Source organism: Chiloscyllium plagiosum, unplaced genomic scaffold, assembly GCF_037043375.1.
Source record: "Chiloscyllium plagiosum isolate Xiang-an unplaced genomic scaffold, Cpla_swu_hap1 HiC_scaffold_5, whole genome shotgun sequence".
NCBI lineage: Eukaryota > Metazoa > Chordata > Chondrichthyes > Orectolobiformes > Hemiscylliidae > Chiloscyllium > Chiloscyllium plagiosum.
In genome coordinates this window covers 5,948,502-5,966,046 of record NW_028270143.1, presented here as the reverse complement: position 1 = coordinate 5,966,046, position 17,545 = coordinate 5,948,502, and the positions used below count along the sequence as shown (strand labels likewise).

The window sequence follows — 17,545 nt, the reverse complement described above, 5'->3', positions numbered from 1 at the left end:
AACGTGTTGATTGGCTGACTGGTGCCAGTGGAACACACTTCCAGGATGATTTGTGGAAGTGGAAATACGCTGTGGAGTTCATCCAACACACCTTGCATCAGTGTTACACGCGGCACTGCCCTGCTAGCCCCCAATCCCTAAACTGCCTCCATGTGCCTAGGAAGATTTGTGCAGCCATTGGCAGTATTATTCAGGGAATTCCAGTTAAAAGTCTTTCAAATTTAGACTTAATAGAATATTTAACAAGTATTAAAAAAGATAGTTCTTTATGCTCGTGACAACTTTACATTTTCATAAATATTGATGCTTTGGCGTTCTTTTGGTATAGTTAATACCAGCATCACTATTGGTGGGTTATAGACTGTCTAATGGAAGCCAGGCTGTGTACATACGATCTGAGAGGCAGAGTTGAAAATTTCAAATTGCATACAAGAAAAATCTGAATGGATGATTTCAAATACTGACACAATTTGTGGGCAGCATTTTTGAAAGCCTTTAGAAGATCTAGACTGACCTATCAATCCATTATCAATCATAGTCAAAGCTAAAGGACAGGAGCCTCAGAATAGGGAGAAAACATTAAAGTTTCCATTACCAAGTCAGCATGACTGTGAGGAGATGAGGCCAACTTTCAGGGTTATCTGCTGGCCCAAACTCTGGGAGAACTGTTCCTGAGTGAGAGATACGCTAACCAGCACAATTGATTGGTTTCACTGTAGGTCATTACTGTATTGATTTATACTATACTGCTGCATCCATGAATATCCAAACAATTTTCTAGCATTAGTTCACCCAGAAAGTTCACTCATCATAATAGGGTAGGGCAGTGGATGTTATCTACATGGACTTTACTAAACTATTCGGCAAGGTCCCTCATGGTAGGCTGGTCCAGAAGATTGTCATGTGGGATCCACAGTGAGTTGGTAAGTTGAATAAAAATTGGTTTGGTTATAGAAGACAGAGTAGGGGTATGTCTTTTTCTTTGACTGAAGGTCATGACAAGGATCAGTGCTGGGACCTCTGTAATATGTAACAATGATGTGGATGAAACTGTAGGTGATCTGATTAAATTTGCAGACAATATGGCAATTGGTGGAATTATAGACAGTGAGAGGGTTGTCAAAGGATACAGATCAATTGGAAAGTTGGGAGGAAAAATGGCAGATATTAATCCAGACAAGTGTAAAGTGATACATTTTAGGAGGTCAAACTCAAGAGGAAAGTATACAGCTAATGGCAGGACCCTTTGGAGTGTAGATATACAGAAGGATCTTGGGCGCAAGTGGCAACACAAGTGGATAAAATGGTAAAGAAGGCATACAGCTTGTGTTCTTTCATCAGTCAAGCATTGTGTATAAAAGTTGGCAAGTCATGTTGCAGCTGAACAAAGCTTCAGTTCGGCCACATCTGCAGTATTGTATGCAGTTTTGGTTGCCACGTTATAGGAAGGATGTGGAGGCATTGGAGAGGGTGCAAAACTGGTTTATGAGAATGTTGCCTGAATTGGAGTGTATTAGCTATAAGGAGAGGTTGGAAAAACTTGTTTTTGGTAGAGTCTTGGAGGCTGAAGGTCGGCCTGATGGAAGGATACAAAATTGAGAGGTATAGATAGTCAGTCATTTCCCAAATGTCAAATACCAGGGGAAAAGATTTAAGGATAAGGAGGGAGGGGGGGGGGGGGGGGAGGTTTTTAAAGAGTTTGGCAGGTACTTGGAATACACCACCAAGGAGATGGTAGAAGCAGATACGATAGTGAAGTTTAAGAGGCATTGAGACAGATGCATGAGGGATATAGACAATGTGCAGGCAGATAGGATTAGTTTAGAATAACATGCTGGTGGGCCTGTTCCTATGCTGTAATGTGCTATATTCTAAAATGAGAAATACAAACATCAGTAATGTATGGATGTGGATATGCAGGTATCTTTGGCCCAAACTATCTCTTGTGTCCTGTAAATTGTATGTCGGTTCTCCATAGATTTGCTGGGTGTGGAAAGAAAGTGGAATGACTAATATTGGGAAACCCACTGATGCAGTCAGTGGTAGTAGGTGAAACAATTGAGAATATCATCACTTCAGGGCTATACCTCACTGCAAATTCCAGACATGAAAGACCAGAAGCAAACCTTTTGCATGATTAAGTTTCTGCTGTACAGCAGACAATTGATTCAAATGGTTGGTAAATCATTTCCATTATGACTCTAGTTTCCATTGAGAGTTTTCAATTGTTGAGTTCCTCCTAAAACAGTGTAACATTTGGACATTACCTTGTAAATTCTTTGTCTGTATCACCTCTAACACTAGAGAGAGAGAATGTAGGAGACAGCCTCGCTCCTCCATTTTATCCATAGTTCCCTGGTAACTATCATGGATTGCTGGTTTTGTGCACAGGTCCACTGAAATTGTAATTTTAGTTATTGGATTTTAGTAGTAAGAAGTAAATTTATATTCTGAGTTTGGTTGAAATTTTGACTTCCATGTAAAGAAGTGTATATTTAATTCAACTTTACCATTTATTAGTCTTGATTTAAAAGAAAGAGACTTGGAAAATATAGCAAAGTTGTGATTTTACTTCCTGACTTTTTTTTTCTACATGTTCTTTCTTCCAGTTAGCAACAAAACTCATCTGGCTACAACACCATTAAGATGAGTTGTTAATTTCGCTGCTTGTGGTTGAGACCATCCATTGGAAGACAGCATGTGACATCACAGAAGAAAGATGTTTCTGCCTTGAATTTATTAAAATAGCTATTCCTAAGTTAGTAATATGAAAACAATTTTCTTCATATACTTGAAGAAACTTGCGTTCCTTTGTAATTAATAGTGACAGAAATTGTTCCATTGTTGATCACATTTATCTATATCCTAGCAAAATAGTTAAAATCATTATAAATTAACATAATAATTGAAATGTACATTTCGATCATTAAAAAAATTTAGAAGTGCTGTCTGGACCGAGTAAGGATTATTTTAGATAAATAGATGTCAGGAAATCTGAATACTTCCAATTGAAGAGAATTATTTGTGAAAAATATTAAATGTTACTACGGATTGGAAATACTTCAGTTACAACTTATTGTTCCATTGTTAGTAACACTTAAATGGGAGCTTGTGTTTTTTTTAATATAAATTTCATGCACTCGCTCCTAGCTTTGGCATTAGTTTAGCTTTTTGTGTTTTTTTTTAAGCAATTAGGATTTGACCTAAATTTCTATTCTCCTTTTTTAAGGTGCTTTTACACAACTGAATACCAAAATATAGTTTGGTTGTTGGTATATTCAGTATTGTTCCCTGCAGGCGACATTATTACATGTGGTTAAATACAAGAGTTTTGTGATGCCCACGTGTTTTGGATTTGATCCGTTAAAGGGTAATCAAAATTTAATTCAGATACTTAATTTATCCAATCATTCTAATTTCAATTTGCTGCTATTTTTTAAAAAAAAACTTTTCCAGCTTTAGTTATAACTTTGCAACATCAATTGTTTGTTAAGTATTACAATCAATTGTGTAAATACTTTGACTTTGTTTATCTCTGGTTGTGTATTTCTTGCAATATGAAATGCAAGATGCCAAAGCCTGATAAATCTTACATAGTTATGTTCTTAATGCATGTAACTGTAATTAGTGTCACAAGCCTTCATTTCATTTAACTGAATTAGTCACCAATGTAGTTTAGTGGATACATTGTTGTGGAAATCCTGAAGCTGTGTTCTATCACTTACTGTACCTCCAGAGGTTGCAATGTAGATTATACCCTCTTCTTTTCCAGGAGTAACATCAGTTGGTGTGGCAAGAACTTGCCCTTTTCTTTTACACTATCATTAAAAACTTCATAGAAAACCACTTTGTTCAATCAGGTTAACTGTTTGTTTTTTAAATGGTGATCCCTCAACAAAAACTATTGCTGAACAATAGATCCAACTCTGAAAGAAAAATTGTCAAAGGTTATTATATGCCTCTGTTATGATAGACTAGTTTTAAAAAACTAGCAATTTTTCTTGAAGTTTTGCATGTTATTTCAGCTTCTCCCTGCACTCTCTATATATGTTGCAATCTTTATTACAAAGATTTGTAACTTTTTTACAAAGCAATTTTTTTTTCTAGTTAGCTGTCAGTGAGAATTTTTCAATGTGATTAATTGATTGTTTGGGTAGCCTGATAAATTCATTGGGGATACACAGCACTGATCTTCAGTGAAGAGTGCTATTATCCACTGAATCATGAGAGGAGGCAAATGGTCTTACAATCTCTGCACTAAGACCTCCCAGTCAGGCTTATGAGGTCAGTGGTGAACAGTCTTACTTCTCCATAATGCAAAATCTAAGCTAATATTTCTTTACCTCACCTGAACAATGTATTAAAGGTGGAAAGTCTTTAAAGATTAAAAAAGTAATTAGTACAAAATAATTGAACTCAAGATATTCTAGACAAAATTACAGGATTGTTTATTCAGAGTACAATGCATTGAATATTCTGTCTAGCTGTATTTTGCAGGTTTTAATTTTCTATGTATATAAGCAGTATTAAAAACACATTGAAACACTTTTTAAAAATCTTTTATTTTCTTAGCATCAGTGTATCCTGGGATGAAACCTCTCATCTAATGGCACACTAGGATAAGGACACCATTTTATCCATTCCGTTACAAAATAAAAATACAAATATAATGTCAGCTAACTGGACAAGTCAGATCCCAGAGTGAAATTTAGCTCGATAGGGGTCAGTCAGCTCTGTTGACTGGACAGCTGGTTTGCATTAGAGTGAAACCAACAGCATAGGTTCAATTCCCTCACCAGCGAACGTTACCGCGAAGGACTATCTGCTCCCCTTGCCTGAGGTGGTGACCCTCAGAATAAATCATCACCAGTTGTCTTTTTCTAATGTGCAAGCAGCCCTCTGGCCTGGTGTAGTGATGGTGACTTTACCTTTTACTATGTAATCAAACTTTAGTTTATCAAGACCGAGTCCATCATCTGCTAGAAACTTCATGTCAGAATCCTCCGTTTGATGTTGGTAACTTAGAAGCATATCAATAAGAAAGATTGGTGGCAGTGAACCTACCTCAAGTATTTCTGAGGTTTGAATGCACACAACCCTGTATAACACACTGGCAGCAGTGATAGCTGAATATATAGCATTTATAAACCTTAGCTGAATGTTTTGCAGTTCTTGGTGAACATGTGCCTAAATTGCTTCATTATCTGAGGAATTTTGAATAATACAGAATACCATCTGCAGACATTACCACTTGTAGGCTCTTCTAATCATGTGCATGGTGCTGGCAAGGCTGGCATTGATTATGAATCATTAATTGCCTTTGAAATTGCCGAGCAAACCACTCCAATCAAGGGGCATTTCATTTTATCGGTTATTGTGTAGTTACTTATAGGGCAGTTCAGGTAAGGAGGGCAGGTTTCCTCCTCAAAAACACTTTCATGATCCAGATTTTTTTTAACAATTGCTGACAATGGTTTCATGATCATTATTTGGACTTTAACTTGATTTTGTTCATAATGAATATGGATTTCAACATCTGCCATAGTGGGATCCAAACCCACATTCCCAGAACAGTCACACAGGCCTTCAGATCACTTGTTTAGTGATAGTCCTATAGTGCAACCTTCTCCCCTTTCTGGGAAGGCCATTGAAGCAATGAAGGTGGCTGAGCGAAAGGAATCTATGCAGCAAAATGGTTGTGATTGTAGAAGCCTAATCCTCTTCCATTCCATTCGCTATAACTTAAGTGAATGGAAAGCCTTCACTCCTGATTCCCATTAAATTTTACCATGTGCTGTTGGTGAAAGGCTCTCTTTTTAAATAGTACTTCAATATCAAAGGCTATCCCCCTCTTTCTTCATTGAGAGAATTCAATATTTTTGTACACATCTGGACCAAAGTTACATGACAAAGTTAAGAGGTTATGGCAGAACCCAAGCTAGATATGTGTGAGGTAATGTTGTTTGTAATAGTGACAATAATACTATCTGCTTTGCTGATTGAGAGTAGGGGGATGGGTCAGTAATTGCTCAAATTGGATTTGTTCTGCTTTGTGTGGACAGGACTAAGTATGACATCATAATGAATCTTATCAATGTCAACAGGAATCATGGGAAAATGCTTCAATGGTTAGTTATAACTGGCACAAAAAAAGAGGATTGCAGTTCTTGAATATTAATTCATGTCGAGGACATTATGTAGCGGCTACTTCAAAAAAGTATCAGTGAGTCACTAATGACCATGAGCATAGAACTGTACAGCACAGGTACAGGCCTTTCAACCCACAATGCTTGTACCAAACATGATGCTAAATTAAGCTAATCCCTTCTACCTGCCCTTGGTCCAGATCCCTTCATTCCTTGCATATTCATGTGATTATCCAGAAGTCCCTTAAACACCCCGATCATATCTGTCCCCTCCCATCACCCTGGCAGCGTATTCTTGACTCCAACCACACACTTTTTAAAAAACAAAAACCCTTGTAACTCCTTTGTACTTACCCCATCTCAAAATGCATGTTCCCTAGTATTAGTCATTTCAATGCTGGGAAAAAGATCGACTGTCAGAACTCCAAATGTCAAAACAGTCCATGCTTAAAATGCAGCAAGATCAGGACAAACATCCAGGTTCAGGATGGTAAGTAGCAATTACATTCACACCACTTAAGATAGGTGATGGAAAAGAGAATGCTTAATGATTGCCCCTGGAGAAACTAACCAATCCGTAGGTCTTGCAGCAGACTTAGAGCCTAATGATCCTCCTTCAGAACTGATAGAAGCAAGGTGCTTGGATGTGGACTGAAGACAGGGTTGGGAGGTGAGAGTAGTGTAAATAAGTGATAGGTGGAGAAGTCAGAGAGAGAGGGAGAGACACACAATTAGGCAGGTGGGGTGGAAGTTAATAAGCCAGTGAGAAAACTAATAATAGGTTGGCTGTGCTGCAAGCTGCCCATTTGATGACAGGCCTAGAACAAAAACAATGCAGCACATGAGCAGGCCCTTTGGCCCGGCTAACCTGCACTAGTAAGTTTTGCCCTTCACTTAAAAAAAAACTGTCTTCACTTACAAGCTCTATTCATTTCCTATTGCAAGTATTTGTCAGGTGCTTCTCAAATGCTGTGATTCCATCTGCTTCCAGCACGTTTCAGGCATTCACCACACTTTAAAAGAATTGTATGAGACAAGTTTTTCATAAACAACCCTACCTCTAACTTGTCTCTCCTAGTAATTGACCCCTCCACCCTGGGAAAATGCCTCTTTTCCACTCTGTCCCTATCCTTCACAATCTTAAACTTTTATTAAGTTGCCCTTCAACTTGTGTTCCAGTGAAAATGAACCCAGTCTTTCTTCATAGCTAAAATCCCCCATGCCAGGTAAGATCCTGGTAAACCTCTCCAAAGCATCCTCATCCTGCTGGTTGTATGGTGACCAGAACTGTGTGCAATATTCCAAGTGTGGCCTAACTAAAGTTTTATAAAGTTGCAGCATAACTTGCCTGTCCTTATCCCTTTCCAATGAAGGCAAGCATGCCAGAGGCCTTTTTCATTTATCTACCTGCACTGCTACCTTCAGTTACCTGTGGACCTGCACATCCAGACCCCTGTGGTTTGGGGGTTGGTAAAGGACATCAAGTAGGTGGTTAGACCCTGAAAATATCAAACTTCATTAAGTCACATTCTCCTCCCCTCCCGTAGAACAGCATCTAATATTCCACTTGGAACCTTGCAGCCTTCAGGACTTGATATCAAGTCAATAATTTTAGGGTCAGAACACCATGTCTTTTACCCACCCCCACATCATATGGGCTGCATTTATTTCACCACAGCCAACCATTTCCCCCTGTATATGGTCCCCATTATCAGCTTTTTCTTCTTCCTTGGCTTACGGTTATCCATCTCTTTAAATAAGTGTCTGTCTCTTCCTCTGGGCTCTGTATCCATTAATCACTTACTCCTTTACACCAACACACTACTCCCTTCACCAATACAATTATAAGCATATATGCCATGTTATCTTGCTTCAATCAGTTCTGAGGGAGTGGGGTTGGGCACTAAACAGCGATTCTGCTTGCTCTCCACAGATACTATCAGACCTACTGATTTTTCTCCAGCAATTTGTGTTTTTGTTTCAGATTTCCAGTATCTGCAGTTCTTTGTTTTATTCTCGCTTCTGAGGAATCGGTGCTACCAAGATGGTCATGGACCTAGCAACTGGAGATTTTGCAAAAAGTGTTTCATTTGTTAATAACACTCCCAGGAACTTTGCATGGAATGCAGCTTCTGGTGGACATGACTCAGCTCATTAGTAATTATTTCACTTTGGGTTGGTTTGGTTATTGTGGTTTACTCTTTCCCAATGGGGATATTAAAAAAAATCTCTCCAACACTGCAGATGTGAAGCTTGGCCTATCCTCAGTAATTATCAAAACAAAACTCATCAATCCACACATCAGCAGCCGAAGATTCCATCTCCCACAAATGTTGAAGGACTCTGGATTAGGTACAGCACTTTACATACTTTAGTAGGCAACTCTCTTAAGAAGTCACCACTGATGTGGAGATCCAACATCAAACATATAAATCATGTTTATTATGAAACACCACTCATTATGCTTAAAAATCCTAGAATACAGGCAGTGAGATCTAGACAGTATATCAGTGTCACAAACCAGCATTAGAGAAATTCTATCAATAATACCTCCACTACATTCTCCAGTCTTGTCAGGATGACTGTTGAACAAATGCTAGCGTCTTTCTGAAGTTAGTCTAAAGTATTCAGGCAAAAACCCTACAAATTCAACCTCAATGGACTGAACACTGCCTTGATGACCAGAAATGATCACCCATCTGAGATTGCTTTCACAACGCAAATGGGCATAAGCCCTTCTTCCTCGAATGCTGCCTGGCCTGCTGTGTTTTTCCAGCACCACACTTTTCAACTCCGGTCTCCAGCATCTGCAGTCTTCACAATGCAAATGGCCAAGAACCAGGGGTACAAAGAAAATGCTTCAAAGGCAGATAGTCTGAAAAGTGGAGCAAGCATTAGTTTTAATAATTGAGGGAAGCTTCGTCCAGAATGGTGACTCATTTGTCAACCAAGCTGCAATACGATGAGTCACAGTATCTTAATGATGAAGCAGAGCACTGGCAGGGAAGTAGCAGCACATCCTGCAGTGCAGATACCACTTTCTTATGAGATAGCTGACACCATGTGCTTAGCCATCCATGTCAACGGCCCATCCATGGGCCTGTTCAGACCCACATCAAAAATGTCTGGTCCTGAATGGGCTTCATCCTCGCATTGAGGGACAGCCAATGATGAAGAAAATGAGAGAGAAAATCTTTAAAAATATTATGCTGGAACAATGTTAATAAGTCACATACTTGGATAAATATGGATTGATTAAAGAAAGAAAATGCCTGACACCCCAAAGCACACATGCACAGTAACTCTGCCAATACTGTCATTCTGCCACATGCACTCATGTTTGTGGTTATTTTGGTGTTTTGTAAAGAAATAATAGGGGGGGGGGGGGGGGGGGGGTGTTTCAAAGTGTCACATGCAGAACTTCCTGTATCCACAATGTGAACCTTTCAGGGGTGTCAGGAAAAAACCTTAAAAAAATGACACCGACTTAAAATTGTTTGTTACTGCATAAATAAAACTCAACGACAGAATGTCAAGGCAGCTATTATGGTTAGTGCAGTGCATAAGGACTTTCAGAAAAAGGTGTCTGATGAAATGCTACAGTGCAAGCTTGTCAAGAGTGTTGAACCCTGTGGAATAAAAACATTGGCATCATGGATATCAAGTTGGTTGAGTGAAAGAAAACAAACAGCAGTGATGAACGGTTGGTCTTTGGATTATAAGGAGGTATATAGTTGGTAAGCTGGAGGTTTGTTATTTGGACGAATGCTTTTCTTGATCTACATTGTTTAATTGAGTGTACAGGACAGCGTCAAAATTTGCAGATTCAAAATTAAGTATTACCAACATGTGGATGATAGACTTCAAGAAAGCCAGAGTCAGACTGACATGGAGAAATTGTCAGATAAAAACTTAATGCAGTGAAGCAAAGCAACACATAATAAGCAAGAATGAGTAAAAGCAGTATAAAATGTCACATTCTAAAGGGGGTGTGTAGGAGAAACTGGTTAAAGGTAGCAGGCTAGTTTGAGAAAGCAGTTGTTCAGGTATATGGGAACTTGAGCCTTATGAATAACAAAGTATACCATACAACAGTCATGGTAATTATGAAATACTAGTTCAGACACAACAGGAATATGGAGCCCAATTCTGAGCATCATACTTGGGAAGGATGCAAAAGGTTTAGAATGGGAATATTTACAGAAATGAAGTTTTCCTCCGCGGAACAAGTCGAGGAAAAATGAGCAATGCTGGGGCTGTTTTCTTTGCAGAAGGTCGACAGGTGTGGATAGAGATATTCACATTCAAAAGGGGTCCAGAGTAGGTAGTAACGGTGGCAGGGTCAAGAACCAGGTGCTATTGATTTATCGCAAATACATCAGAGGCAATAAGAGATAAGAATATTTTAATGCAGCAAGTGGTTGGATTGCACTACTCGTATGGCAGATTTAATTACAGCATTCTAATTGAATAATTATCTGAAGAGAAAAAAAATTGCCAACTCACAGGGGAACACAATTAGGGAATAGCTCTCAGAGAGGTAGCAGGGAGATGATAGGATGAATGGCATCCTTCCATGTTGTTAGCATTCTATGACTCATCTGATTTTTGCCTCTTAATTTTGGTTCCATATTTGATAATTTTACCATTCACAATCAAACATCCAATGGCTGGGAGATAATCCCGCTACATCATTTCCTTCTAACTTTAAATCTACATCTTTAACAGCGTTGGTCAACTTACTTTCTCATTAAAAGTATCACTGTTATATTTTGTTTAATAATGTTCTTAAGCAACATCTTGCAATGTTTGTCACATTAAAATGTACAATATGAATAGAAGACATTACTGCTGTAAATTGTTAGCACTCAAATATTCTTAGACCAGATTATTAATGTATAATTAATGGCTTGTTCAATACATTGAGTTCCCAGAACCTAATTAAAATTACTTAGAAGTAGCAATAATATGGTTTAGCTTATATTAAATCCAAAGATTATAAGCAGGTTGGTCTTTCCATTGCATAATATGCGCCAGATAAATAGACTAGTGTCTTAAGAGTGGGATTAGATGAGGTAAATTAAGGAATAGCTGCATAACTTGGAAGATTGAACTGTTATTAAAAAGGAGCAAAGTTTGAACGAACGCTTTAACAAGGACAAAGAATATTTTAAAGGGTAGCTCGAGAACCAGGTGGCAATAGCTAGGGCTGCAGAGTTATACCAGGATTAGCTCCAAGCTACACCCCATACAGGACAGAAAGTACTGGAGGTTACAAATGAAACAGACTGCTGAGAATATTTATATGCAAAATGTATGGAGTGCCTGATATCTGAAAATGAATGTAAAAACAGGAGGAGGAGAAAAATGCAAATGTCGCAAATAAAGAAATAGACAACCGAAAATGCTTGAAGTACCCAACTGGTCAGTCATCATCTTCAAAGAGACAACTTAACATTTAACTTGCTGTGTATTTCTAGCATCTCCCTTTGAAGAACAAAGTTATTGTTAATACTGAGTCAACAATTTTAAATTATTCACTCACGTAAGACATATGTGCTTAGCTTCATTCTGTAGAAATATGGTTCAATTATCATCTGGAACAAGTGACTAATTCAAGAGATGAATCCAACTAATTGACAGATGAAGTTGGCAGAACAATTCATTAAGGAGTTGCTTGGTAGCATTTACACATATGGTCAGGAAACTCTGGGGGCACCTCTCTTTCATTCTTCTGCACACCACCCCACTCAGATGAAGGGAGTGTTATAATCAGGGTTGCCAAGATATACAAACCTAATTGAGAGTTAGATTTAAATTGGACTGAGAAAATCATTCAATTCACGACAAGTACAGCTACTGGGAGTAGTTATGTGCAAAGTGGATTCAGCTACTGGGAGTAGTTATGTGCAAAGTGGATTATTCATTCACAAGCCAAAAGTTTTCTTAGCCAAGATACAAATGAAAAAGCAATTAGGCATTCTTTGTTCACAAATAGACATGGGTGGAATAACAATGTATTTTGCCATTTAATCATAATGTTTCTGGAAAACTTTAAAAGGAAATAGATCTGAAATTGTGGTAGCAAAGCAATACTTGAACAAGATTACGTTTTACAAACTTACCTTTATCTCAACTATATTTGTGTCACACAAAGCAGAAAAAGTACAGATTCATTTTTTTAAAATTATGGAAGTAGTGAGCCCCACATTATCAAAAGATGTATTCACTAACCAACTAAATCAGTGATACAACTACATAATTTATAAGCCTTGTGAACATACTCCTAGATGCAAGGAATTCCTATCATGATTCAATAACTATCCCACTCAACACTCCAACTAAACTTTTAATTCTGATTACCATGCAATGAAAAAGGGACATGTTAAATAAGGCTATAAAATAATGCCAAGTAAACGAATCTCATAAAACGTGCAAGTTCAAAATTTAATCATCTCAAGTGATGGAGCAAGTAAGTATTCTTACCACCATGGTTCTTTTTTGAAAAGATTAGTATGGACATTAAGAAGTTTTGTACTTTTTCTCCCCCTCCTTATGCCTATATTTTAGTTTACAACTTACCACCAGAGGATGCCCAAGAGCAGTCTGGACTTACTTTTCAAGTGTTTCCTGCTCTTGTGAAGTTGTTTATTTCCACATATCTCTACACAGCACTGCTAGATTTGATACACTATCACTCTAGCTAAACAACAGCAATATTTAGTTTAGTACAAGATCTCCTCACAAACAGCAATGTTGAGTATTGTGCAATTACATTGGAAATCTCAAATATAGACTTGCCTACTACCTCCATGGTGCACAGTACATCGACTCTTTGAATCACAGGCTATTGCACTATGTTTTATATTCCCAAGATTAAATCCTCCAAAGATGTTGAGTCCCTAATGATCAAGGTTAGCAATGTTGTAATGCAGAATAGACCTAACACTTCTTAACAAAAAACTTACAAAATGAGTATGAAGAGTATCAAGCAGATTTAGAGAACTTTCATCCCTATTTGGATTATTGGGGTCAGTTTGTACAATAAAACATTGGCAAAGTTTTCTCATCAATTCTGGTGTATGCTTTCCAAATAACAAGGGTGTCTGAAATAATCCTGAAATTGTTGTATATGGATTTTGTAGAACGTTTGGAACAGTTATACAGAATCTTGTGTAAACAACAAAATAGGCCTCCATTTGGAATCTTCTATACTCTCTTGACTAGAAGATGTATACATGCATGGGTACATTGCAAGACATTGAAATTTCCATTAGTTTATTATAGCATTGTTATTCTCTGCACATCATTGTTCGGCAAGAGGAAAAACAGATCAATCTATATCATGGCTGTAAAGTTCTAATGAGGACCTTAAACTGCCATCATCATGATGAAACTCCAATTGTTAATAAATTAATTGTCAGATGAGAGTTAACAAGACAAAGAAAACAGACATAGAACCATTATCATTGCAATGTCCAAACAAAGCACTTAATCTTGTCACACAATTCTTTAGTGATGATGAGCACTGATGCAGCTGCTGATTGTAAGCACAGGATTCACATCTTGACAACTAGTACACAACAGATCACATGTAGCTCAGCCTCCCGATTTATGCAATAATCAAACAATAATGATAATAAGATTTCACAAGAAATAACTATAGTTGATTACAATTCAAGTTCAAGGGCCAGTAATTTCATTTCATTGTCCTATTGGGTGTAACCATGTAAAAACATTAAATGTTAACACATCCATTTGTTCAATAGATACACCTAAGTTACTGATTAAGCCAGAACAAATTTATAAATCCATAAATGAACTTAATTGTCACAAAGTTACCATGAGCTATTGCAGGAGTCAAGTTATAGAATGCAGACATTACTGAAACAAAGTAAGCTGGGATAATTAGGTCGCAAAAGTAGTAGATGACTTTTGTAATGACTGGTTAAACAACTAATTATGCTAGATCCTTAGTTATGTGACACCAACTGATAATATAGCATCATATCACACAAGATGAAGGAGATAATTCTGTCCAAATATTTAACAGAGAAAGGTAATCTGTCTTTCTGTACTTAAGCAAAGTAACAAACTAAATATACTTTGTTCATTCATTAGTATCAACTGGACAGTACCAAAAGGCCTAGGATGAAGACCAACCAGGCAGTGAGACACACAAACACCAACCCTTGCTAGTGAATAAGTCATGACAATAAACAAAACAACAGGAGAATCGATATTTATGATTATGATTCCTGAAGAAGGGCTTACGCCCGAAATGTCGATTCTCCTGTTCCTTTGATGCTGCCTGACCTGCTGCGCTTTTCCAGCAACACATTTTTAAGCTCTGATCCCCAGCATCTGCAGTCCTCATTTTCTCCTAATAAACAAAACAGTCTTGCTTATTTTCTGCATAACAGAACCTTTATTTTTGCTACAATGACCAATATACTGCAATTTATAAAACGTGATTAATAAACCAGAAAACATCCTGAAAATAATTGATGCCTAATTGTGCAAAACACGTGAAAAGTTAAATAATATAAACAGAGAAGAAAGCTTGAACTACAACAAATGCAGCTGTAACAGAGCTACATGCAGTGCATAGTTCATTCTTGCATACACTAATGTACAATATTTTGAATTTTATTTAAATGATTTTTTTTAAAACTGAATTCAAGGTTCTGGAGTTCTAATTCATGTTAAAAATAAAAGTTTGTGTCCCAGTACTGTGGTAACTGGCATCTGCTGAGGGATCAGACTCAATTGCTGTTAATTATTCTCAAGTATAAGGAATTCCATAAAATACATGCTGCAGCATATCAAACCACAACCAGTTAACCAGAAACAGAGAGAACCTCAGGTCAAATCAAATTTGACAAGATTTATCACAAAGAAAAAAAAAGGAAAATACCATACGAAGGGCATCTATGATGACTCACTGCAGATTATGCCATGCTTGTTAGCTTGTCACCTGACCATTCTTTACTCAATGAATCAGTTTGAAGGATGTAAATGCTATCGTGACAATCATAAAGCATTTAGAAGGTCCTGCTTTATATTATTTCTGCATGCACACAACCAACAACCAACCACTGGCTGCGTCCTATCACTAGACACAAAGGTTAGACAATACACAATTGGATGTTTGAGGATTTTACTTCAGGGAGTAGCTGAGTTATCTGGAATAAAAGACAAACCAAGCGACAGTGAGTCTCCTCTTTTTACTTTACGTAAGAGACAATCATTTGTCTTGAACAGCTCCTCACCCCGGTTTTCAGAAAGGTTTACAAAGGCCAATGAGGCACGACTAAGAGCTGAAAAAGAGAAAAAAAAAATTCAGAACATAATTAAAGTTTAGCATTGGAAAATTCATTAAAGCTTCCCCTTCTAATGCAATAATTCTACCAACTGTTTTGAACAATCACAATATTTGTGGTTGATTATTTTGTTATGTTTATTTCAACACTTGTGGTTCTTTTGTAAACAAAGATTTTCTCCACAACTGATGAAAATTTACTTTCCACTAATTGCCATTTAAAGTACCCGGGCATACTTAACTCCACTTGAAGTCAGTATTTTTACCTTCTGTATATATGTCTTAAATTCTTTTAGGACCAAACATGAATAAATCTGTAAATTATGTCCAAAAGTTTAGTACATGGAATAAGAGTTAACAGTGATAGAACTTGAAGCTTCAAAATCAAAATATTTGAGTCCTGGTATGATGCCTGATCATTGTTCCTGACTCATTTCTTTGCTTCATATATCAAATACAGACACCATATGTAGCTTCACAAAGAAACAAAATGGTGCTGGCAATGCAGCTACTGATACGCTACCAACTCCTTTTGACGTTCTATTTTACAAACAAAATTTGCAATCATCATTTGATTACCATTGGAAAGGAAAACGTATGGCTGCTCTATGATCAGTAAACCCAATTAAATTCAAATTTTTCTAATTAAGGTTTTTTTTAAAAAACAAACTTGTAAATAAAAATCTACTTGCTCACAGATGATTTGGTTAACATGGGAACAAATAAAACAAAATTCCCATTAGATTAAAGTTAGAACAGCAAAATGCTGAAAAGAATGTTTCTTTCCACAGATGCTACCTGACCTGTTGAGTATTTTCAGTAATTTTTACTTTGATTTCCAGCATCCATAGCATTTTGTTTCTGCATTGTTTTGTAGACTAGAAATTTGTTTGTTTACAGTGTCCCGAATGGAGGAAGTCTAGGCATCAAAATCCCCAAGGATACATGATATGTTGTGGAATTTGAAGAACATGTTAATTGACTGTCTTGCTTGAAACACTTTGGATGAAACTAAATATTTTAATAGGTACACCTAACCTCACCACTTCTACAGTTCTTACTTCCCATTCTAATTGGGTGCTTAAAGAATACTTTAGCATTGTACTTGAAAACATTAGCTATACTCATCTCTTTATATCCATTTTGAAACACATGCTGTCTTACTCTATTAAATTACGTATTGCTGATTAGCTTAAAACTAGAAACTTACACAAACGTCACTTGTAGAATTTAATTTCAGTGTCCACACAATCATAGAAGAGGTCAGCAAATTCTGAAGGGTCAACAGGTCCTTCACACTTTAAGATGTCCTGCATGGCTTCCAGACCTTGTTTTTCCAAATCCAGCATGGTTTTCCAAAGCTTCTGCCCTGCATCCTACAGAGAAAAATGACCATTTCAGAAAGCTTTTAAATTGGTTCTCTGATTAAGGATGTTAATGGCAGGACAGAATTTGTGGCCATCACTAGTTTGCTGCATTGCTGTTGCTGCCATGCCACTCTCTTGGACTGCACCAACTGATTACACAAATTAATAAGGTAGAACTGATATTTTTAAAGGAAATTTTCAGGTAATTTTTAAATGACAAACTAACAGATGCAGACCTCTGTAGTTTGTCTCTTTTGCTTTGCGGTGTCTTTAAAATTATATTCAAACTGTCCTTATCAAGTCAAGATTCTCTTCCCTATTATGTACTTAACTACATACAACAGTCCTTTAATACCAGATTAGTCTGTGCTCCACCCTTCCCTCACCAATCCAGCATTCCACACCAGACCCCTCTCACTTGAAACTCTATTCACTACTTGCTTTGCTTCAGAAGCCTCCTAAAATGCTTCTTTAACCAGATTTTGGTCTCTCAATCCACTCTTTCAAGTTTTGTTTTGCATTAAGAATTTGTATCCAACATGCCAAACATCTCTCAATGACCATTCCCCACACACTAAAGTGAAAAGACTACAGCCTGGTCACAGTGACTGAGCTACAATAAAGCCTGTCAAAGCAGATTTATCAAACACTCTGGTGTGCAATGCTATGCATATAATGAGGAGATTGCCAAGTCTCTAAGATTTCAGTCA

At 37.2% G+C, this 17,545-nt stretch overlaps 2 protein-coding genes across 16 annotated transcripts in view; one reads left to right on the top strand and one right to left on the bottom strand.

Moving 5' to 3' along the window:
• The window catches only part of LOC122549677 (WAS/WASL-interacting protein family member 3), a 100,560-nt gene extending 96,012 nt beyond the window's left edge, over positions 1–4,548 (top strand). For all 13 annotated transcript variants that reach the window (XR_015757150.1, XM_043689519.2, XM_087986947.1 and 10 more), the window contains one exon: positions 2,610–4,548. Coding sequence is in view for 12 of the 13 variants with exons in the window: in XM_043689519.2 (XP_043545454.2) it covers positions 2,610–2,650 (41 nt within the window). In the remaining variant the exon portion in view is untranslated. The remainder of the gene's footprint in view (positions 1–2,609) is intronic.
• A 3,581-nt stretch (positions 4,549–8,129) lies between these two features.
• The window catches only part of LOC122549676 (secernin-1-like), an 86,170-nt gene continuing 76,754 nt past the window's right edge, over positions 8,130–17,545 (bottom strand). For all 3 annotated transcript variants that reach the window (XM_043689514.2, XM_043689513.2, XM_043689517.2), the window contains exons 8-9: positions 16,679–16,844; positions 8,130–15,466 (exon numbers count right to left, since the gene is read on the bottom strand). In XM_043689514.2, the coding sequence (XP_043545449.1) occupies positions 16,686–16,844 (159 nt within the window). In that variant the 3' untranslated portion in view covers positions 8,130–15,466; positions 16,679–16,685. The remainder of the gene's footprint in view (positions 15,467–16,678; positions 16,845–17,545) is intronic.